The 25,324-nt window shown below is 35.8% G+C and overlaps 1 protein-coding gene across 1 annotated transcript in view; it reads right to left on the bottom strand.

The window, feature by feature from the left end:
* The window catches only part of l(1)G0004 (RNA-binding protein pno1), a 148,385-nt gene that overhangs the window by 22,948 nt on the left and 100,113 nt on the right, over positions 1-25,324 (bottom strand). Inside the window, exons 5-6 of the mRNA XM_090390999.1 lie at positions 21,071-21,131; positions 7,860-7,977 (exon numbers count right to left, since the gene is read on the bottom strand). Coding sequence (XP_090247125.1) covers positions 7,860-7,977; positions 21,071-21,131 — 179 coding nt within the window. The remainder of the gene's footprint in view (positions 1-7,859; positions 7,978-21,070; positions 21,132-25,324) is intronic.

Here is a 25,324-nt window from a genome sequence, read left to right as displayed (position 1 = left end):
TGGCGAAGTTGATAAATTAAGGGGATGAAAATCCCTTATTGTTTTTCAGTCAGTATGCGAAACTCTAAGATCGAAAACTACAATCTAAGTGTTTCATGCCGATGAACTATCGCTGAATCCAAGCATAAGTGACCACTTGGTAGTACCACACCAAGGCAACTCGATGCAAAGGTGGAGCAAGTTCCATCACTATTCTTGATATTTTCTCATAATGTAAAAACACACAGCTCCTAGGAGATGTAATACTGCTTTACATTATGAGGAGAGGTCACTACCCAGACCAGTTTCAACCTTTTTTGAGGTCTCATCAGTGAGTAGCTAGATCTAGAAGATATCTAAGTTTTAAGTGAAAAGAACTTACATACCTTCGCTATACGAATGCCAGAAAGGTGTGCCACTATATTGTATTATAACATATTATAACTAAGAAGAAAAGCCAAATGGCTATTTTTCTGGCGAAGCTGGCATAGTTTTTGATCTTAGAGTTTCGCACACTGGCTGAAAAACAATAAGGGATTTTCATCCCCTTAATTTATCAACTTTGCCAGAAAAATAGCCATTTGGCTTTTCTTCTTAATTATAATATGTTATAATACAATATAGTGGCACACCTTTCTGGCATTCATATAGCGAAGGTATGTGAGTTCTTTTCACTTAAAACTTTGATATCTTCTAGGTCTAGCTACTCACTGATGAGACCTCAAAAAAGGTTGAAACTGGTCTGGGTAGTGACCTCTCCTCATAATATAAAGCAGTATTACATTTCCTAGGAGCTGTGTGTTTTTACATTATGAGAAAATATCAAGAATAGTGAGGGATCTTGCTCCACCTTAGCATCGAGTTGTCTTGGTGTGGTACTACCAAGTGGTCATGCTTGGATTCGCCGATAGTTCATCGGCATGAAACGCTTAGATCGTAGTTTTCGATCTTAGAGTTTTGCATACTGGCTGAAAAACAATAAGGGATTTTCATCCCCTTAATTGAACATGTAGGATATATTTTGCATGTAGAATTGCAAATGAAAAAGCTTTGTGCAAGATAGGTGCCGCACTTGCTCACAGCAGATCAAAAACGCACCCACATGAAAATCTCTGAACAGTGCTTGGAGCATTTTTACAAGAATAAAACTGATTTTGTGCATTGATTTATTACTATGGATGAGACTTGGATTCACCATTACACACCAGAATCCAAACAGTGAACAGAAGCCAGTTGTTCAGTACCAACAAAGACAAAGTTGGTTCAATCAGCAGGAAAGGTCATGGCATCGGTGCTTTGGGATGCTAAAGATATTTTTTTAAAATTAATTATCTTGAAAAGGGTAAAACAATAACCAGGGAATATTATTCAGATTTTTTAACCAGACTAGATGAAAAAATTCGTGAGAAAAGACCCAGTTTGCAGAAGAAAAAAATCATCTTTCATCAGGACAATGCACCTGCCCACAAAGGTGTTTTTGGCAATGGGAAAATTAAGGGATCTGCACTATGAATTGTTGGAACATCCCCACTATTTCCAAGATTTGGCTCCCTCTGACTTCTCTTTCCAAAACTAAAACTCTTCCTTGTTGGTCAGCGTTTTTCTTTGAATCACGAGGTGATTGCAGCTGTAGAGGAGTATTTTGCAGATCTTACTGAGAACCACTTCATGGACCTGATCATGGCTCTGGAGCCTCTCTGGAATAAATGTATTAGTCTTAAGGGGGATTATGTTGAATTTATTTTTTAAATTAATTATCTTGAAAAGGGTAAAACAATAACCGGGGAATATTATTCCGATTTTTTAACCAGACTAGAGGTTAAAAAATTTTAACCACTAGTCTTGTACATGATAAATGTACAAAGAATTTTGAAATTATAAATTTGTATTTTCATTGTTAGGCCGAGAACTTTTCAGACTACCCTCATATCTTACAGAAGACTTCCTATGATTTTGGTTTAGCTACTTTTACACATTGCTTAGTTCTTTTATATATATATATATTTTTTTTTTGTGTGCATTCTTTTAGGACATCTGCCGACTTACATGTTAAAAATCATAAGATTATATTAAATGAACTTATACATTAGTGTGGAACTTGGAAGGCTTTTCATCTAAAAGATCATTTTATCTAAATACATGTGTTGTACATGTTTAAAAACAGATAATAACACACTGCTGTTTGGAAGTGGACCAATGCAATGCTAATTTTTTTGCATTAATTGAACCACAAACTACATAGCTCAAATGGAATTCAGTATATCAGAGATATAAGTGTTGAGGCTTTTTACCAAGACTGGAACAGTCATTCTTGTTTCCAAGAATGACTGTTCTTGAAAAAAGTCTAAACTGTGAAATTATCAAGTTTCAGAAAGTTTTTTCCACATGATTATAAATTAAATTAAACTTGCCCAGAAATTATATTCTTGTAAATGAAGTATTAGTCATGAAGTAAAATATTCTCAGAAGAGAATAATATACGTACATACATACAGTTTATATTTACAGAAAGTTATATAAATTCACTGCCTCTAGAGCCCGATGCTGAAGGTGTATATGGAATAGAGTGTAAATGGAATAGTATGAAGAGAAGAAATTTTTCATGTAGTACTATCATATCCTGTACACCCCTCGAGGGTACATGGCAGGAATTTGATGATGAAGAGATGGGTGTTAAATGACTTCCCTAGCTTGTGCAGAGTCCCGACCTCAACCCATCGAATATCTGTGGATGAATTGGAGCAGTGATGGAGGTTCAGAGCAGCACATCCTCGATCTGTCGCTGAACTCAGTGCTACTTTAATGGAGGAATGGAGACAAATTCCACCTGATGTCTGCCACAAATTGGTGGAAAACCTCCTTCAAAGGGTGCAGAAGATGATCAAAGCCAAAGATGGACATGCTCAATATTAGGGTTCGCCTGCTGGTACCAACTGTAAATTGCTAAAGTGTCCAGACAATTATTGGTAGATAGCGTGCGTGTGTGTGTGTGTGTGTGTGTGTGTGTGTGTGTGTGTGTGTGTACATACTCCATTCAGTTACAAAGTTACAAAACAAACTACTGCAACACATTTTTATTATTAAACTTTTAATTACCTTTCACATTGTTAGCTGACTGCTGATAGCTAACTTATACAGGGAGCAAGAAGCCACAGTAAGATCATGTGTTGGATGAACTGATTGGCTTCAAGTTGGAAAGGGAGTTAGGCAAGGATGTCTACGTTCTACTCACTTGTTTAGTACCTATGCTGAAGACATCATGCATGTAACATTGGATGAGCTCAAGTCAGGAATTAATATAGGTGGCAGATTGATCAGTAATCTAAGGTATGCTGATGATAAAGTACTCCTTGTAATGACAAGGAAGTACTAGAACATATTCTCGACAAAGTTAACAAGATCAGTAAGACCAGAGGACTTCGTCTCAATCCTGGTGGGACAGGGATTGGGTTCTCAGGGATAACCAGGCAAGGAAACTCCTGGGAAATAGGTGTACATTGATGGAGAAAAAATTGAGGAAATCAGCAAGTTCGAGTAGCTCAGATCCATTATTAATGTGAAGAATTGACATTCAGAGGATGTCAGAGGAGGATTAGGGATGACTAGAACAGCAGTCAGAGAATTCTCTAAAATCTGGAAGGGATGGATCTATCTCCACGGGAGCAGAGCTGAGGATTTTGGATAATGCTGTTTTTCCAACAGTGACTTGTGGATGTGGGACTTGGAACCTGAAGAAGTCAGACAGGAAAGGGATAACTGCTTTTGAGATGTGGTGTTGCAGAAGGCTGTTGAGGATATCACATACTGAGGGGGCAGACAAATGGATGGGTGCTATAGGGGATGGAGGGAGGACTTCTCAGAATGGTAATAGAGGGTAAAGTTCTGGGAAAAAGGAGGAGGAGGAGCAATGAGATGGATGGATGGTGAGTCTGAAGTGACTGATCTTCAGAGAGTTGGGGCCTACAACAAGACCATGTGACGACAAGGACTAGTATTGTTATTTATTGGCATATGTGTGTGTGTGTGTGTGTGTGTGTGTGTGTGTATATATATATATATATATGTCGTGCCTTATTGTCCTTTATAAATCTTATCTATGGTTCTTTAGTCTTTCGATTAATTGTTCTACTGTTCCTGTTCCTTAATCAGATAACGTCCTTTCTGACAGATCATGTGTATTATTCTTGCAGACAAAGAGAATGCCTTGGGCAAGAGCCAAATTCTACTATTGTCGCAGTTCTGGAGTTAGCTCCTTTTCGGAATCAAGAAAAATTTATTTGCTAATACAGCTGTGCCATCTTGATTCCTATACAAAAATAATAATTCTGTCAGAGAGTTAACATGCAGATAATCACAAGGCACTTGAATTTTAGCAAGCGGTACATTGGCGTGAGAAATCAGACAAGTTTCTTAGGTATAGAAAGCAAAACATTTATTTTACACTAACGTATTGTACACAGAAACTTTGCTTTAGACATATAATGACTTGTTCAAAGAAAATCTCAAAAGATCTCAGACATTCTATCTCATTATAACCAAATAGTTACTTGAAATGTTTTCAACAAATCAATTAATCTAATTCTAGTTAACTTATCACAGTTTTATAAGTGAACAACCTTTCAGTTCCCCAGATTAGAGTACAATATACCAAAATTCTATCATGGGCATAATTTAGTAACAATGAACTTCTAAAAATACAACATTTAGCTACAAAGTAAAACGCTACAGTCCAGACAGTTATAAAAAGGTCCTATCACATATACGGTTAGCACTTTCACTCGCTCTAGTCCTGCTCTCAGTATGAAAGACAATAAAAGTTTCTGCGTTAATGACCACGTGGGCTTAACATCAATCTTTGCTGATTCCCTTCGGTTAGGTTCCTAGGTCTGCTATCTGTAATTTCGTCCGACTTCCTACCAACAATGATTACAATCACGAACCCCAACTGTTCCTATAACTTTAGCGACACCGCTTCGATGGATAGGCACGTATGACTCTGCATAAAGCTGAAGTCTCCGCTGGCTGCGCCGCTGCTATGCTTGAAACGGATCGCTACCTGACTTTGTAGCCGTCATTGACCATCCTTCTAGTCGTCACTATGAACTGCTTCCATCAGAACCCACAGCTGAGGGAGAGAGACACCACGAATAACAGAGGACTAAGAGAGAGCACTTTTCGCTGCCAAATCCTTATATATCCCCTTGTCCGCTCTCCCAACTACGTCACTGATTGCTCATGACACTTAACTCTTTTTTGCACACTCCCCTACGCTTCTCCCCATCATGTGGGTGCCATACCTGTGTCTCGGACTTTGCATTGTGATGCTCCGGGGTTATGTTCAAAAGCCGATTAGGCTAAAGTGGACTTGGCTTAAACTTTCTCCTTCTAAAGTAACTTTCACTAAGACCTTTTAGACTCTGGTATGTTACTTATAAGACAGTTTACAATTTATCACTTACAAAATTCTGTTAATAAAATATTAATACATTAAAGTTTTCACTTACGCCTATGTACAAGCATTTCCTTTTTATAGACTTTTTAGATCCTACTTAAATCCTGAATAAAATGCTCAATAACAAATTGAACCTTTCATTCCAGATTTAACAGTATTTCACATCACTGAACATCTGGGTAAGCATACAGCATCACCTGATGTCAAATGAAATGAATGGATGGATGGATCACATTGTTAAGTTATTAAACATAACTTCTTTACTTAAACTCCAAATTAAAGAAATACTATATATTGTTAATGCATTTCTTTAATTTATAGTTTTAGGGGAACAGTATCAATCACAGCTGTCACTAGGTCTCTGTCTAATTTAGAAAGCTGACATGTTCATATCAGCTGTGTGAATCACTCTCTTCCTCAAGTGTGTGTGTGTGTGGGGGGGGTGATTCACACAGCTTTTTGTAGGCTGACTAACGTGCAGACAGCTATTCATCACTTGTTTTCCCTCCCTCTTTGTAAATGGAGGTGAAGGATTATAACATTGACTGACTACTAAAGTCTTCAGGTTATTTTTGCCTCTAGTGTTACAGACTGCACATATTTAGTTTGTTATAAAGATTTTGGATAAGTGACACTAATTTAAGCTATTGTAACATTTAGAAATTTAAAAAATATTAATTCTCTATTTCCATTTTTATGCTATTGTAACATTTAGAAATTTAAAAAATATCAATTCTCTATTCCCATTTTTATAATTTATTAAATTATAATTACAATTATAAATATAATTACGTTTCTGGTTCCCATTATTGTTCGTACTTTTTCATGCTGTCATTTTGTGTGTTTTATGTATAGTTCCTACTATTCCCTTTGTAAACTGACCTTAGCTACAATTTTCAGTCCTCTAGAAGATCATGTTGTCTTGGCTATAAAATATTGAGTATTTATTTATTAGAAACCCCACCCCTCCTTTTCTTTCCTCACGTAGCAATGTGAATTGCAAAACTGTGGCAGTCAAAACTGACTTATCCTCCACACTCCTGAATTCTTTCTCATATAGTTAACAAAATTGTATTCGTTTCATCCATGTCGTCACAGTTTATTTATAAAGTGAATTTGATTTAACTTCTGGCCAGTACATTTTCTACTTTTAATACAGGAGGATGTTAATAAATTTTATGCAACACTTCTTATAAAATTACTCCCAACAGTTGTATTTTCATCTGATGGTTTTCAATCAGTGTAAACATTATGCAGAGTTATCCTCCCTCTAAGATTTGATGACCTCCTTTCATATCTATTGTGATGCAGGTATTACAAGTTACTGTTGTTGTGAAACAAGAGTTAAAAAAATATTCATGTGTTCACAAGTGGATGAAAATTTTTGGATGCAATTTGCAACATCGTTTACTAGGAAATTCAGCTTGCTGTCATAAAGGTTTTGAGAGCCTTCAATGTTTGCAATGGTGAGCTTAAAATAGCACTAGTTCTACAGGACTTAGGCCAGGACTTTTCTATAGTTTGTTACTATGCAGTTCACTATAAGTAGTGCGCTTCTACTGTATTATATAAGTATTGAAAGTTTATTTTTCACTTCGTTAGAATATAATAAATTTAGTTTAATCCTTTATCCAAGTGTGAGCAAATAAAGTTTGCACCTGAAAGTATCTTCAGGACTGGGGTAAGGTGGTGCAACACCAGGGCAACTCCTTGCAAAGGTGGAGCAAGCTACCAACACTCCTATCTCAGTATCTCCCATAATGCAAAACACATCTCCTTGCGGATATGTCTAATGTTATGCATTAAGGGATGGGCCACTACCCAGACTAGTTTCGACCTTTATTGAGGTCTCTTCAGTGGGAGCCAGGCCCAAGTGGAGAGGAGTCGCCCTGGTGTTGCACCACCTTACCCCAGTCCTGAAGATACTTTCAGGCACAAACTTTGGTTGCTCACACTTGGATAAAGGATTAAACTAAATTTATTATATTCTAACCAAGTGAAAAATAAACTTTCAACATCTTTCTCTAAATCCAGAGTAATTTATTAAAAAGGTGGCACACCATTTGGCAACTCCTATAGGTAGAGATGACCTTGCTAATGCTTCTGGCTGGTATCTCCACTTGGGCCTGGCTCCCACTGAAGAGACCTCAATAAAGGTCGAAACTAGTCTGGGTAGTGGCCCTTCCCTTAATGCATAACATTAGACATATCCATTAGACAAGGAGATGTGTTTTGCATTATGGGAGATACTGAGATAGGAGTGTTGGTAGCTTGCTCCACCTTTACAATGAGTCACCTGGTGTTGCACCACCTTACCCCAGTCCTGAAGATACTTTCAGGCGCAAACTTTGTTTGCTCACACTTGGATAAAGGATTAAACTAAATTTATTATATATAAGTATTATTTTATACATCAAAACAAACTTACTTGTTGCTCAGAACTATCCTAGTTTTTGTTGCATTTTCAATACTGTATTTTGTTTTTCCCCCTTTTCCAGCTATCCGACCTATAGCTCGGGACAGATGATCTCCTTTTAAAGATTTAACTGAAAAGAAGATTTGTTCTTTGTAATAATTATCCATAATTCATTCTTACTTATCCACAATTAAATTATAAACATATACTTAAACAAAAGCTAAACGTAGCTAACTGAAATACATTTGAGAAATATGTATTGAAAATTATTTTTAAATAATCTCACAAAATATTGTAATCTGTTGTACATTAGATGAACCACAGTTCTGATAATCCACAGAACCTATTCACAGAGACTAAACATGGTACTTTCTGAAATTACCTTTCAAATCTACCACTTATTAGAGGCATTCACAAACATTACATGTTATCAGCAAGATCTAAATCATAGTGGACTGGAGAGCTGAGCTACTTTGGCTAACCATACAAGCAGATGAGCAATATGCCTGACAGATTAATAACTTTATTGTGAAATGTAATTAACTATTAACATTTAGGTCCTGTTTCAAGAACCACAGTAAATACAATCAACTCAAACTGTAGCAAGAACTTATAACACACTTACTCACTATATAAAAGTCTCCTGTCTCTAAGGGAAATTCACAGTAGCAAGAGTTTGTTGCAATGAGAGAGTAAGCTTGTGTTTTAATTAAACAAAAAAAGAAAAATGCATGTACATTTTGTGATTATCAGCTGTTGCTGTCAGTTGGTGAAATATGATCAATACAAAAGCTCCAGGTCCTGATGGTATTCCACCAGTTGTTCTCATGAGCTCATCTCAAGAGCACAACTGGTGGAACTAGCACCTGTTCAATATCTCTACACTATATTACACTCAAGTATCCAACCACAGTATGGAAGCAAGCCCATATATAGCCAATATACTCTTACCTCAGTGCTGTCTAAAGCAATGGAGAAGGTCATAAACAGTCAACTTCTTTGCCACATGGAAAATTAAATGAGCTTTTAATGACATTTGTGACAATAGTAGAAAGATTTCTGAAAACACACAGACACAAGTAGTTTAATAATACTTTATTGGTGCATTTCTATCTCAAAGTGCAGTCAGCTACTAAGCAATTCAAAAGATAGAACAATGGATTTTTTTTTTCTCCTTTCAACAGATAAAAGCCATGCACTAAACAGGATTGTCCAAAGAACTGCCCGCGGACTGCATGCGGCCCAACTGTGGGTTTTGATTTTCACGAGCGAAAAAAATAAAATAACAATTTGAATAGAATGCGTACATTTTAATTCTATCACTAATCGATAATTATGATGTTGTTAATTTTATATGGTGTGTTTACATCACTGTATACCCACGTGTTTTTAAATATTCGATGTGTCAAAGAAGCGTTCTTATACTGTTTTGTTCAAACGCATGCTCTGGCCACTCACGGGGAACGTGAGCATGCAATTAGTGTTGTTCGTGTGTTCAGCTATTGAGGTTGTGTCGCTGCTGCTCACCAAATTACTAGATACACATTATGATGTGGCCCTCGGGTAAATCTTTTTTTTTTTTTTTAAATGCGGCCCTCGGATTAACAAAGATTGGACAGCCCTGCACTAGAACAACATCATATGACTGATGGTAAGGCAATGACATAAGCAAGATCGCTGCTTACCATTAATAAGGATAAGGCTCTCTGAAATTTGCTAAGGAAAGATAGTCATTAGTTTAAATTTGAGCATTGTAATAGTGCCTTCAACACTCTCTTTGAACAATCACTCAAGCTTAAAACAATACTAATGCAGGAGACGGTCTTGGAAACAAAAAATATATGGTAATCAGTTTACTCCATGTTGTGCCAGACCAGAGTTTTTAGGCTTTTTTTTTTTTTTGGATGATGTCAGAATAGTTTTCCTGCAGCTCTTTTTCAACAGAACATCCTGTTTGTTCAAAGTGAGAGCAAAGGCAATCACTTATAAAACTAGGAAGAGAGAGAGAGAGAGAGAGAAGCCTCTTTAATTATTACAAAAGCATTAATAATTCATTATAATAATACAAAAGCAAATAAAGGAATAGCTGTTGTGATTATAGTCACTTCTGATGAAACCAGAAAAATTTTCATTCTATGTAATAGAGTGACATACCAAGAGGTTGATCATAATCCTACTAATAACCAAATCAATTCTCCACACAATGAAATTGTCAGTTAGAATACTATCAAAAAAGTGAAGACTCATTTTGGAAGAACAAATTGTTTCTATTATCTGCAAAAATCTACAAAGAAGTTGTTACCTACCTACTGTTTAGCACTTGTGCAGGTTAGCCCTGCTCTTTGGTTAAAAATTTATGAGAATTCTTCATAAAAATTAAAGACTTATCCTTACAGCCTATTGATATGATGGTCAGTTTTCATATTCAATCCTTATTCACTCTTGTATCTACAAGTGACCCTTACCAGTTATCACAGGAATTCTCTCCAGACACAGTGAAACAATTTAATTTTTGCAATTCACTCAAGTTGGCCGAGTGGTTAGCGTATCTGCTCTCCAGCCAAAAGGCTGCAATGGGCATGGATGTTTGTGATTGTCTTCCACCTTCATATATTCATTCAAACAACTATATATACACTCTCCCAAAATGGAGTGGGTCACTATAGGCAAAGGAGACCCAACCCTGCTGTTATGGGAGAGGCCATGATGTGGGAAAGATTGAATCACAATTCACTCAAGCTACTTCATCCATAAAAAACTCTACAAGCAGATTGAACATACTGTCATGATAGTCCTCTTGCCTTAGCTAATTTATACCTGGGCATTGAGAAGACTCATTATTCTATAATACAACCACAATCATAATTTTCAGAATGCTATGCAGATGATAGTTTGCTATCTGGCCCAATTTGATACAGTTCTACCTTCTATCTTAACAAGATTAACAGCTTATAATCTCATATCAACTTCATCTTGGAAAAAGAAAATAACATAAAATTGGCCTCGAACATTTTCCTCTCCCATACTCCATCATGTGCTAGCAACTTCAGTTCACTATAAGCCTACCTTCACAGACCAATTACATACAAGATTCTACTAATAATCATTCTCAAAAAAAAATAGACATCAAATCTTTACTAATAGAGAACACATCTGTTCCAAATCATGATCTCAAACTAGAACTTGATTCCATCCAAAGCATTATGCTGCTGAATGGCATCACCTCAAAAAACATTCAGCATATCTGTGGCACTTACAGTGAATACCAATTCTATACACTGCAGCAGTCTGAATTAATTTCAAAGATTCTTAAAAGATATAATTTGGTTTCCACATTTATCTGAAGTGTGGTGGAACAAGGACGAGATTATATTAACAGGGGAAAAGTGCTTACCAGGTTCACTGTGTTACTTTGAACAAACAGAATGTTCCATTGAAGAATGGCTGCAGGAACACTAATCTTACATCATCCAAAAATTTGGTCCATTGCAGTGGTGTCAATATCACATTCCAGATAGTGACTTGCAGGAATGCGATATAGATATGTACAGGGTGAATGAAAAAATAGGAGTTGTACAACTTTCTCATAAAAGACAAAATGGTTCAATGACAATATCACAAAGATACCAAAGTTGCTGAAAATCTATAATTTCAAGGAGTTTCATTTGATGGGACAGATTACAGAAATTATTCCCCAACTGATCCAAGCTTCTTGATAGTAAAAATGCTGATTTAGCAGAATCAGCTTGAGTACTTGAAACAGTGACCTAAAGATAATAAATTCACATGAAATTGGTAAGAGTGAAGTTAGAAAATTATCCATTAGGCTTCAGTTAAATGAAAGAGACACATCTTGTGGATTTTGTGAATACCTAATTGAAACGATGGTTTCAGAAAATTTGATGCATTTGATGAATGGCCCAAGTACAATATACAATACAAGTGAATGTATAAACAAGAATCATCAGTCTGACCAAAAGCCTCAATGATTACAAAACAATTTCTTTGCTACTACTTATTAAAATTGTAGATACACTGCTGACATGCTTCAATCCAGCAAAATATGTTGATTCACAGCTACTTTAGGTAACATCATTCAGCGATACACCCATATAGTAAGAGGGAAAAAAAAGTCAGCATGTTGTACTGGATAAGAGCTTAATAATGGCAAACCACTTCTGTATACATTCTCCCAAGAAAACCCTATTAAAACCTTAGGTTATTTTGAGATGAAGTGCTGGAAGATGGGACACCCAGGTCAGAAAGAAACAAAATGGCTACTGAGGAAGAGCAGAGTGGAACTTCAAAGAAATTAACAAGAATGATGAAGCTGCATAGATAGTTAATTTCAGATGACGATACCTCTGCTTTACTGATTTACAAAGAATAGAAACATGAAATGTAAGAAGTGTGTATCAAAGGAAAACTGCAGGTAAAAGAAAGAAATGAGCACTTCAGATTTTAGGAATTACTGAATTTAGATGGACAGGAATGTGTCACTTTCATATTGGTTTAAGAAATTTATGGGAATTGCTGATGCTTAAAGGCATCAGGCAATTCCCATAAATCACACAGGACAAAATTAGGGATGTTGCAGGTGTTTTACATGTTAAACCAATGGCTCGTAGCATCTCTGTATCAATACATGCTCTATACATATATAGTGTTTTCTGAGGTACCCAAATGCAAAAACCCTTAGTACCTTTGAAAATATCACATTTTCAAAAGGTACTAAGAAGAATTTTTTTCAATGGGAACAATCTTTTATGTCTCCAAATAAAAAAATAAAATTAAAAACAAAATTTCGCTGCTGTCTCATTTCTAAGTTAGAATCTAATTGCAAATTCATTACAGGTGATTATGGATTATACAATTCTTGTAGATAAACTTATACATTGGTTATACATAGCTTTTAATTTTTCAGGAAATGACAACATATACCAGAATATGAATTAAAAACTTTAATCAATAACTTCCTATATTTTGGCAATGTTACACTGCCATCTTCAGGAATCACAAAACAATATGTGCACACAGGAACTAACACTAAGCAAATGAGGCTGGAGAAAGGCAACTGAAGTCGGTCCTTGAGTCCTAAAGGTGCCCTCTAGCTGGCTGAATTGGGTTGTGTTGGCTGTTCGGCTGACATTCTTAGAATGCAAGCTTCCCAAATTTGGAGCAGTTTCATGCATCAGAGCTGAGGCTGATTCAAAGAATAATCTTTTATATTTGTACTTGCTGCAGTGTAATCAAGTGACCTTCTTCCAGCATATTATGGGGTGTCCAATATATGGTCACCAACCCCTCCAGAACAATATGGGATTATAAAAACCCTATATAACAGGGCAAAATTGATCAGTTCAGATAACAATGCCCTAACTACTGAACTAAACTATATTCTTAACATCTTCTTAGCCAATGGCTACAACCCCCAAAAAATAATAAAACCAGTTAGCCACAACCCCTTCGTAACAGAGATTACTCTAAATCTATCACCATTCCTTATATTCGGGGCACATCCAAAAAACTAACAAAAATCCTAAGAAAATATGACCTTGCAATATTATTACAAACCACATAAGAAATTAGCATCTCTTATCTGCTCCACCAAAGACCAGCCACTTTCCCTAGACCTGCCTGGAGTATACCAGGTCCCTTACAGTTGCAAACTGTCCTACTATGGCCAAACAAGCAGGACAGCCAATATCAGAATACCTGAACACAAGGGATACATTCAGTTTCACCAATATTGCATTGATGCAATATTGGTGTGGTGGGTGTCCAATGTACCAACAATGCATTGGACACCCACCACAGAATACTAGATAGAAGGCCAATTTATTACACTGCAGCAAGTACAAATATGAAATATCATCATCATCATCAAATTCCTGCCATGTACTCTCAAGGGGTGTACAGGATATGACAGAACTACATGAAAAAATTACATCATTACTAACTTCCTATCTACAATTTTCCTCCAAATCAGTCTGTTACTTGTCAAGACTCCAACATTATCAGATCTTATATTTCTATCGTCTAAGGCACTTTGTACCATATCAATCCACCTATATCTTGGTCTTCCTCTGGGTCGTTTTCCGGCCAACCTGGCAGAGAACACTTGTTTTGCTAATCTTTCCTCTCCCATTCTATTTAAGTGACCATACCATCTGAGATTAGCTCTGCTAATGCATTCCTGGATGCTGACAATGTCAAGTTCTTTCCTAATATCCTCATTTATAATATGATATTGCCATTGATGCCATCTGTTCACGCCTCTAATCTTTCTCAGGACTCTCATATCTGCGGTCTCTAGTCTTTGGTCAAGTGTTTTACTTCTGACCCAGCTCTCAGATCCATAAGTTAAAATTGGTTTGAACACAGTCTTGTATACAGCTAATTTAGTGTTCCGACTAATTTCTTTCTTATTCCATATGAATTTATTCAATTGACTTCCCACGATACCAGCTTTGCTGATTCTGTTGTCTATTTCTATATTTAGTTTACAATCTTCAGTAAAAATTGTGCCTAAGTAGCTGAAATGTTTTACTTGTTCCACAGGTTCTCCATTCACAACACAGTTGACATTTTCAATGATTCTGCCTATTTTCATTGTCTTTGTCTTTTTATTGCTGACCTTCATACCATATCTATTACAACAGCTATTCAATTTAGTTAGAGAATCTTGCAGACTTGTAGCGGATTTATTTAGAAGTATAACATCATCCGCATAAAGCAAAGAGCTGACATTAACATCTCCAATTTTGATATCAGGTTTAATACCACATTCCTTCATAATGTGATCCATATAGATAATGAATAACAGAGGGGATAATGTACATCCTTGTCTCACACCAGATTTAACATTAAACCATCTTCCTGTACTTCCTTCAATTCTAACTGCTGACTCACAACTCAAATAAAGACTAAGTATTGCTTGATATAATGCCCCATTGACACCATATAACTGCAGCGTATTGAATAGCATCTCTCTTGGCACCTTGTCATATGCCTTTTCCAAATCGACAAAACTTAAATACAGATCTTTGTTATATTCCCATGCTTTCTCGACTATTTGTCGTAAAGTGAAGATCTGATCCTGACAGCCTCTATTTGGCCTGAATCCAGCTTGTTCTTCACCAAGCTTTTCTTCCACAATTCTTCTCAACCGTTTCTCAAGTATACTTGCATAGATCTTGCCAGGAACACTCAGTAGGGAAATACCTCTGTAATTCTCACATTCAGTTTTATTTCCCTTTTTATATATGGGTACTATGAGAGCTCTACTCCAATCATCGGGAATTTGCCCCTCTGTCCAGTCTTTCTGAACTATGCAGTGCAGCCACTGTAAGACTCTTATTCCACCATACTTCAGCATTTCTGGTCGAATATCATCTACTCCTGCTGCCTTTCCACATTTCAAGCCTTTGATGGCTTTTTCGAATTCAAGTATGGATATGTATTCCTGACTGCATGCCTGGTCAGTGTGTTTTATCACTGTGCTGTCATCACTGCTTGTTTCATTTAGCAGTTTTTCAAAGTAATTACTCCATACTTCAAGGATATCTTTTTCTCCTGTTTTCATTTCACCTTTATCATCTCTAATTCCTTTTACAGCACTCTTTCCTCCATTCCTAAGCTTCTTCAACAACCTCCAGAATATTTTGCCACCTTCTTGATATTTATTTTCTATATTCTTGCCAAAGTCCTCCCATGACTTTTGTTTAGCTAGTTTTACACACTGTTTAGCTTTCTTACATTTGTCTCTGTATTCTGTAAGAGTAAAAGCTGACTTATTTGCCAGGAACTTTTGATATGCTTTCTTCTTTTCCTTCACTGCCTCTTTTCTAACTTCCTGTGTCCACCAGGGAGTTCTGATTTTTTTATCCTTGCACACAACCTCACCACATGCCTCTCTGGCAGAATCAATCAATGTTTCGTTCAGAGTTTGCCACTGAATCTCCAAGGTTTGATTCCTGTTCTCAAACTCTTTCATTTTCTTTTCAATAATATTTCTGTATTTTAGTCTACAGTTCACATCTGAGAGCTGCTCAACTTTTATTCGCTTTAAAACTTTCTAACATGTTATTCTTTTCAATATGAAATTCAATTTTATCCTGCTCAAGACTAAATAGTGATCACTTCCAATTTCAAATCCTCTGTATACTCTGGTGTCCTGCACCAGGGAGAAAACATCACTATCAACAATAACATAGTCAATGAGACTTTTCTTATTCCTAGCCTCTTCTCTCCATGTGAATTTGTGCACATTTTTATGTTGGAACATGGTGTTAGTAATAACCAGTCCATGTCCTGAGCAGAAATCCAACAGATATTTGCCATTATTATTAGCTTTGCTCTTTTCTCCAAATTTTCCCAAAATATTTTTGTATGTCTCACAATCATTTCCTACTCTACTATTTAGATCCCCAACAAGGACCAACTTTTCCTTTTTCATTGTGTCAGTTGCTTTTTCTAAAGCCTCAAAAAATTCCTCCACTTCTACCTTAGTAGAACCTTCTGTGGGACCATAGGCACAAAGAAGTCTCATTGTCCAGTTCCCCATTCTCATATTTGCCCACATTACTCTACTTGAGACTGACTGCCATTCAAGAAGATTAGCCTCGTATTTTGTGTTGAATACTATGGCTACTCCTTCTTTTCCTTGATTGTCATTGCCTGAATATAACATTTTGTATTTATTGCTCAGAAAGATCTCACCAGTTTTGGTCTTTTTTGTTTCAGTCACCCCTATTATGTCGATCTGGTACTTATCTAATTCCTCAGCTAGCTCCATTTCTTTGCCATTCAGGCTTCTTACGTTGATAGTACCGATCTTTAACTCTGGTGATGTTGAGTTGGGGTTTGTTTTCAGATTTGTTTTCAATATGAAATATTATTCCTTGAATTATACTCAGCTCTGAAAACCTTTCCAAAACTCAACAAATTTGGGTGCATGAGACTGTCCCAAGTTTGGGAAGCTTGCATTTTAAGAACATCAGCCCAAATGCTAACACAACCCAATTTAGCACACTAGCGGGGCCCCTTTAGGACCGACTTCAGTTGCCTTTCTTCAGCCTCATTTGCTTAGTGTTATTGTCTTCGTGCACATATCATTCTTTTGTGATCCCTAAAGATGGCAATATAACATACAATCAATACCTTCCTATATTTTGGAAGGTATTGATTAAAGTTTTTAATTAATATTAAAAACTTTAATCAATACCTTCAGATCAAATCCATAGCTTTTAATTTCCTGAAATTAAAAGCTATGGATTATATAAAAAGAAATTTAGTAACATACCACACTTGTATGCCCATTACCATGAGAGTCGGAACCATTTTGCATGTGCATTCAATATGGCTAAAACAGTATGTTGACCTCCCCCCCCCCACCCAACACACACACACACACACAGAATGGCACATTTAAAATGCTATATTTATTAATTATTAAGGAATTAGGCATTTCCTACAGGTATACACAGGATTAACCCAAAAGAAATAGACACTTTCAAACTTTTACAGAAAGAAGAGTTTTAATAGCATGGCTGAAATACTTACATGGTTTGAAGAGTACGTCCTGAAGTTTACATGGGTAAGTTACAAGGGTTCTATGTGTGACCCTTTTGTAACACAACAAATATCAATGTGATAGTCCAGTTCTTCCCAAACACTTCTCAGCATGTCCATGTCATCACAGCTACTGTGATGCGTTGTTTAAGATCATCCACACTTGTAGGAAAGGGAGGAACAAAAACTCTGTCCTTTATGTACCCCCCATAAGAAGTAGTCACAGGGTGTTAAATCCGGACTTCTTGGTGGCCAACATGTAAGAGCCATGTTCTGGGCAGTCGAACGTCCAATCCAACACCGAGGCAAATTTTCATCCAGGTAATTTCTAACTGCAAGGTGCCAGTGTGGTAGAGCACCATCTTGGACAAATATGAAATTGTCATTGTCTTCTTGTAGTTGAGGTATCAGCCACTCACGTAACATGTCTAGGTAAGTTATTTCAAGCACTGTTTTTTCCTGGAAAAAGAATGGTCCATACGCCTTTTTAAGGGATACAGCGCAAAAAACGTTCACTTTGGGTGAATCCCTCACATGCTCCACTACAGCTCTCGGGTTTTCAGTTCCCCATATACAAACTGTTGTGTTTGTTCACTGTACCACTAATGTGAAAAGTTGATTTGTCACCGAAAATTAGCCGGTCAAAGAAATCATCACTTTCTTCACTCCATTGCATGTCCATACAGAATGAGTGATGGAGGATTTTGTCGTTTTCACTTAGGTTCTGCAATAATTGCAACTAGTAAGGAAACATTCGTAAACATTTACGCAAGATATTCCACACATTTATGCAAGATTTTTGTGGAACTTGAAGTTCTAAACTTGCATGTGTTGTCGACCTCTTCGGGCTGCACGTGTAAGTCTCACGAACACGAGTCACTGTTTCCTCGGATATAGGTGGTCTCCTAGGACTTTTCCCCTTGCACAGACAACCAGTTTCCTTAAATTTTTGCTCCAATTGTAGATTGACTGCCTTGTGGATGGGTGTTTACCATACCGTGTTGTAAAACGACGGTGCATGACAGTAACAGAATTTGTTTTTGCAAATTCAATCATGCAGAAAGCATTCTCCACCTGGCTAGCGGCCATACTGCTCGACTTACATCAAGGGCGCTCACTGTGATGCTGACGTCACAAAGACAAAAGAAAAGTGGAGGTCATAAACTTGAGGACTTTTTCGATAAAACAGTACTAAATGCTTTCTGATGTAACGAACAAATTTCAATTTATAAAGCGTTTAAACTGTATTTCTTTTAGGCTAACCCTGTACATTAAGTGATAATTGATCAACTTTCCTAGTAGTCAGGTCTTCAAGTGGCGATTTGTTTGTCTCTTGCTTCAGGTTGGTTTTTTTTCACAATCAAAATGCTTTCTCCACCACCTGAATACAACATCATTGCTTGCTGTTTCTGGTCTGCATCATGTCCTTCCACAGCTTTTCTGGGCCTCATACAAAATTCTTATAAAACATACAAAATTTTGTTCCCAATGCCAGCTAAGCTTTGTAAAACAGCTAACACACACAAAATGGGATTTGATAATGACCATTGTGCTACTGATTCGTTGAATGTTCAAGTCAAAAAAATTTATTCATGTGCCTTATTATAAAATGGAGGAATTAAGCTGGGCTGTTGCCAGTATGACTAATTTTCAAACATCCTTTGTATTTTATAGTAATGTGCAAAATATTCAGTGTTTTGCCAATTCAGAATGTTTTGTAAACATTTGTTGCATTTACTATTACTTTATTTAGTGTTGACTGTATTTTAGTTTAGTTTAAGAGTATTGTCACCAAGAAAAAAAAAAAAAAAGTTTTGGAGCATTCACAATCTCTATGAAGATTCAAAATTCCAAATTTGCAAAATGTAAAATATAAAAAAATATCTTGGGTGGTACAGCAAAAAAATGCATATGCAACATTCTATAATTAATCGTGTACAATTCAAACATAATAATAAATTTGCAAAATAAAATACCGAAAGTGAAATATCAAACAGAATGCAAGAACAAGTTAACGTTATTTTATAGAAAATCTAAACAATGGGATGTAAGATGACAAATGAACAAAATTTTTGCATTATAGAAATAACTGTATTGGATATGCCACTCTCAATTGTGCAAAATGAAGGGTTTACAGAGCTAATAATTAAACCTGCTTCACAGTACTATTTTGCTATAAGAAAATATTTTATAGGGGAGAAAAAATAAATAAATAAATGATATTTATGACAGATTAACATAACTATTAAATACAAGATCAGATGCTAAATATATTTCTTTACATTGGATACAGGACAGTACTACAATATGTCTGATAGAAAGTATTTTACAGACAGTTGAAATCCTGTTAGTTAGTGCCCTTTCTGTAAATAAAGGTGTGGTACTCATTCTTTGCTAACATGATATGATGATACAATGATATGGAAAAAAAAAAACTAAATTAATGATATTATCACATAGTGTGTGTGTGATGTTTATGGAACAAAAAGAACATATTAAAGAAACAAATTTATTGTTATGTGCCATCCAGTTGTTTCCAACTCCTGATAATACGCTTTCTAACTCAGTCTCTTCTCTCTTTCAGCAGGTGTAAATTCAGGTTAGCAAATTCCTTTATATTGCCTATCCAACCCTTTCGCCGTCTTGCTCTCCTTCTCATGCCCTCAATCTTCCCCAAAATAATTGCCTTTCCAATGATTCATATACTCACATAATATGCCCAAAATAAGTTAACATCTGTTTAGTGATCATTGCCTCCAAGGTACATTTAGTCCTTATATTCTCTAAGAACCTCTTGTTAATCATGCTTCTGATCCATGGGATTCTTAATAGTCTCCTCCACATCCATAATTCAAATGAATCAATTCAATCTTTCTTCTTAATGATTCACATCCATGCATCACTACTGGAAATACTATTGCTTTAACAATTCTGACTTTTGTAGCCTTATTAACATTTCTATCTTTTATAACTGTCAAGTTTAATAGACTATTTTGCACACAGCTATCCTTTTAATTTTATCTTTCCTCAATAAATTCATCCCAATTACCAGAAGGCTGTTTTGCTTGGCTTCCCCCCCCCCCCCCCCAAAAAAAAAAAACAGAATCAACTGCACAAGATCATCCTTAGTTTCTGTTATGAGGGATGCATCATCTGCATATTTAAATTTTTTTTTTTTCCCCTGCTATCAATATTAATTCTTGCTGGATGCTTATCTAAGTCAGCCATATATATATATATACACACATACACAACCCTGCTGCACCTCCTTTTTCCTTTCAAACAGCCTTTATAACTCAGTTTAATGAACTACAATGAGAGATTTAATTTCAACAGAAGTGAAGGGAACAACACCCATGACTTACCTATGTCTCAAAACTGCCTATTACTTGTTGAGAAGTGGGTAGAATAATGCAAAAACATGTTCAGTATGATAAGTACACTACTCTGAGAAAGAAACTATACCCAATTTGAGGATTCTGCAAATATTAAATAATGTAAGTAGCCTAACTTCACACACTCCTTGAATAAAATAATTTCTGCGATCATTTTAGCTACTGTTGTAATTAGCTATGAAGGCTAACTATTTCACCTTCTGACACAAGTTAGTGCTAATAATGTTGTAAATTGAATGAAATGTTTTCACTTACCATCTTGAACTTCAAATGATTCCAAGAATAATTCATCCAATCTGATTAGTGCCAATGCATCCTGACAAATTGAAATCATATTAATACATTATGAACTATTCATTTGACAATATTCATTAATAAAAAAAAAAAACACAATAAGAAAACCAAAAAATTAACATTTAAAAAATAAAGTTTTTTATCTGATTAAAATGAAAACCTTAGCTTGGTGAGTAAGTGTTTTGAGGATGTCATGCTAGTGGGATTGGTAATGGTGTGACTACTTATGTAAATACCTTCCTGTATGTGTGGATTTTTGTAAATGGAAAATGATAATGGGTGTCATTAGGGAGTCGCATCACTAGTGTATCCAGAAAGGAGAAACAATTTTCTTTTACTATTGCAAAGTTTATTTTCACATGGTGGCTGTTGCGGTGCACAAAAAATGCATTGAGAGTATGCAAATAAAAAATGTTCAAGATTCCTTTTGCCTGAATATAAATTAACTGTCTTGCAAAATATGTTAAATATTTCCTGTTTAATATTGTACCTAAAATTAGAGAAAATGTTTTAAGTGATAGTATATCAGAAAAATTCGCAACAACTTGCGAATAAAATTGAGTGCCTGAAGCAAAGACTTTTGACAAGAAGAACAGTGATGTCACCGCACTGACGGGTAATCACAGACATTCCAAAGTTGGGAACAAAGCAAGGAGCATATTTAAGGGACTGAAAGAAGAAAAAAAGGTTACAAGGACAACTACTGCTGCCACAACTGCTGGAGTTTTGGTTCCCTTATTGGCTGAATGGAAGAGAGGAGAAGAGGCCATGACTTGGAGCACATAACTGAAGGCTTGGCACCCACCATCGAAACTACGTCATCAGCGATTTTTCTAAAATGTTCTAAAATGTTTTTGGGCACTCCTTGGAAAGAATTCCAGGGAGCGCCCAAAAACATGCGTCCAACCATGTAGCTGACCACGATTCCTGCAAAAGGTTTGATATCAGGTCAATGAATAAGCCACCAGTGAAGCAAGAGTAATAGAGTACAGAAATGTCAGAGACAAGAACATGTCCTGTGTAATGGTAAAGATTCAAGATCCCAACAGAGTTTTTGTTCATGAAAGAGGACTGTGCGTTTGCAGAAAGAAACTGTGAACAAGTGATGTTGTTATTTTCTTTGGAACATAGAAAATAACAACAATATCACGTGTTCACAGTTTTGACTTAAGAATTGCATACAATTCTTAAGTAAGAATTGTATGCAAGTGTTATAAAAGGTTGGTGGTAAAGTTTTGTGAAGTGTTGTATAGTATCAGGGTAGAGCAAGTGTATATATTATACTGGTGTAAGAAAAAATCCTGAAGGTACTTATGTAAGAGGGAACAGTTAATCTATACTTATTGTAAAGTATGTATTTTATAATGCTAAGTAGAGTGTACGTAAAATGTATATAATTCAATGATATAATAATTTTGCTGGGGTTAGATATGTTGAGAGTCAGTTACTGTTTAGTTAGAATAAAATGTTTTGTTTGAACAACAATTGATCTGATCATTTGCCAATGCACTATCTCAAATAAATTTTGGACCCATGTGCATGTGCTGATTTAGAATAGCCACGCTTGCTGTATGGTTAGTAAGATTTTAGCCGAGAAATTACCTTTGTTCCTATTCTCATTATTCTTAAAATCAATTATTTCTTCCAGACTGGTGAAGTCTTAAATAAAAATAAATTTGTCTGGTAGAAAAATCTGAGAAAATAAATATACCCCCAATTATACAATTGGGTATATTTATTTTAGTAGGCGATAGTCGGTTATAGTCAGCTTTACGTGTGGTAGGAACAAAGGGCAAGGGCAAGAAAGAAAAAAAAAAGGGGGGGGGACAAAATTTTAAGACAGAAGGGCTTAGAGAACAAAGCAAGTAGGGAGAGTTAGAGATTAATGGGATTAGGCAAAACTTAGTAAATAGCATAAGTTTTACATATGGCACAGCCCGACTAGATGGCAGATTAGTAACAAATAAGAAAAACCATACATATAAATTAGATAACGATAAAAATTTTACACCGCCTCCTTTCCCAAAAAAATTTATTCATCACCCCTCCCAGAAACTACTTTCTAAGACCTGACCAGCTCTACCTGATACATATAAAAGAAAATCGTATGAAAATCAGATCAGATCTCAAGTTTTAAGCGAACAAACAAATACAGAAACAAAGATACAGAAACAAATTTGCATTTTATTATGCATCTAGCAGAGATTTTTTGAAGTTTGGAACCTTGGAACTGAAATTTTAAAACTATTAATTGAAATCAACAAAAGAAACATAAATTGCAAGTAAACATAGGACAGGTTGGAGCTGAAAATTTAATAAACTATTAAAATTAAGAAAACAAACATAAATTACATATATGTAAAAATCGCACATAAAATAGTAAATAACAATCAGTAATATTAAAAACAGAACCTCCGTAGCTCAGTCGGTATAGACGAAGCCATTTGGTTGGAAAGACCTGGATTCGATTCCCATCTATGATGTGAGGAACCTTTATATGGTATCTTCTGGTCTCATACGGAGGTAGAGGGTTTTTTCATCTGGAAACTAGGGGTTTTTCCCTCAGAACAGGCAAACTGGCCCCGTGAACACACATGCGCGGATTACAGTCATGAATACTTATGACAATATGTGGAAGAGATAGGGTCTTCAACCACATGTCATTACGCCTGTAGCTAACCATGAGTCCCATCATGGTAGTCAACCTCCTAAATAGGAGATGACACATGAATGGAATGGAATATTAAAAACAATCCTAACAAGAAGGAGGATGAGCCTGGTGTGCTGCTACCAATTTATTGATAACTGGCTCTATATTTATCTGCAGCATTCTTAAATCACTGCAATTAGCTATTTGCAGTCAGTTTCTTTTTTTAGTTAAAAGATTTGTGACTACATTGAATTCACATTCCACTAAATATGATGATGGAAATGCGATTAAAAACTTTTTTACTACAGTCCACAATTCAGGATAAAGTATTGGCATCTGCTTTTGCAACCGGAACTGTTGGTACCAGTTTTTGAATTTTAAATTCAATTCTTCATTTTTTGCTACTTCTGCCAGTTCTTGTAATTGTAAAGATTCTTCTGTGTTTGTACTTGAAAACAGGTCCAAAATCCAATCGGGTATTTTCATTTCAAAAATATCTCTAAATCATTGGTTGAAATCACAACGGAGAGTCCACGTGCTGACAATAGTTATGTCTTCAACACATTTTTCCATTGTTGATAGATCTGGAAAGTGGCTGCATTCTCCTCATCCTAAGTTTTGTTTGTACAGGACAAGTTTTGACACAAACGCAGAAATAACAGCTTTTGTTTTTATTAAATATAGTTCATCTCCTTGGAACTGTAGATTTGTTTCATTAAAGTTGTTAAACAAGTGGGTCAATTAAGCAACGTCACTTTTGAAATTAATCAAGTTGGCTCGTAAAAAACACCTATTTTCTAAAAACTGTAGCACTGAAAAATCGACTCAAACAGGCATCCTTTGATAGCCAACAAACTTCTGTATGGAGCAATAAGCTCCATACAGAAGTTCGTTTGAATTCTTCATCGTTTTCAATACAAAGTTGTCCAAACAATTTGTCATTCAATGAATGACTTTTGATCTTGTTGACTGCTGTAATTACATAATGTAATGACCTGTCTAGGTGATCACTCAGGTATTTGGCAACTAAATGTTAACAATGAATCACACAGTGTATACAGTGAATACAATTTAGATCTTATATTTTCTCCATGAGGACTTACATAGTTTTCACACTTGCTATTCCAGTTTGTGCATTTACTTTCCTTTACTTCTTCTCTTGGATTCCTTTTGTTCCACACACAAGTAACTAAATATATTTTGTATTTATTGTGTGGAAATGTCCTTTTAAGATATAAATCTTGTTTTCTGTCATATAGACTAGTCACCTTGGCACAATTTACCTCAACTGTTGTTTGTTCCTTATTGATAACTTCAGGTTCAGGGTTGGCTATCAGTTGTTGAGAATGTTCATCAGTGTTACATTTTGATTCTGGTTGATAAGGCATATCAGAATGTGTATTACTATCCTCCACAATCGGTTCAGTTACAGACAGTTCTACTTTATTTGGGGTAAATCCTTTCTCAGGTATATAAAACCTTTCTTTCTGTCTCCTTGTTCTATTATGCATATAATTGCCATTTGTTCTGACACTTATTTTCCTGCTCATTAGGCATATTTCCTT

The sequence above is a fragment of the Typopeltis vanoorti genome, chromosome 4, assembly GCF_054136105.1.
Source record: "Typopeltis vanoorti isolate ZY-2024b chromosome 4, IOZ_Tvanoo_1.0, whole genome shotgun sequence".
Classification (NCBI taxonomy): Eukaryota; Metazoa; Arthropoda; class Arachnida; order Uropygi; family Thelyphonidae; genus Typopeltis; species Typopeltis vanoorti.
Note: the sequence above shows the minus strand (reverse complement) of the source record. Positions and strands in the feature narration are given on the sequence as shown.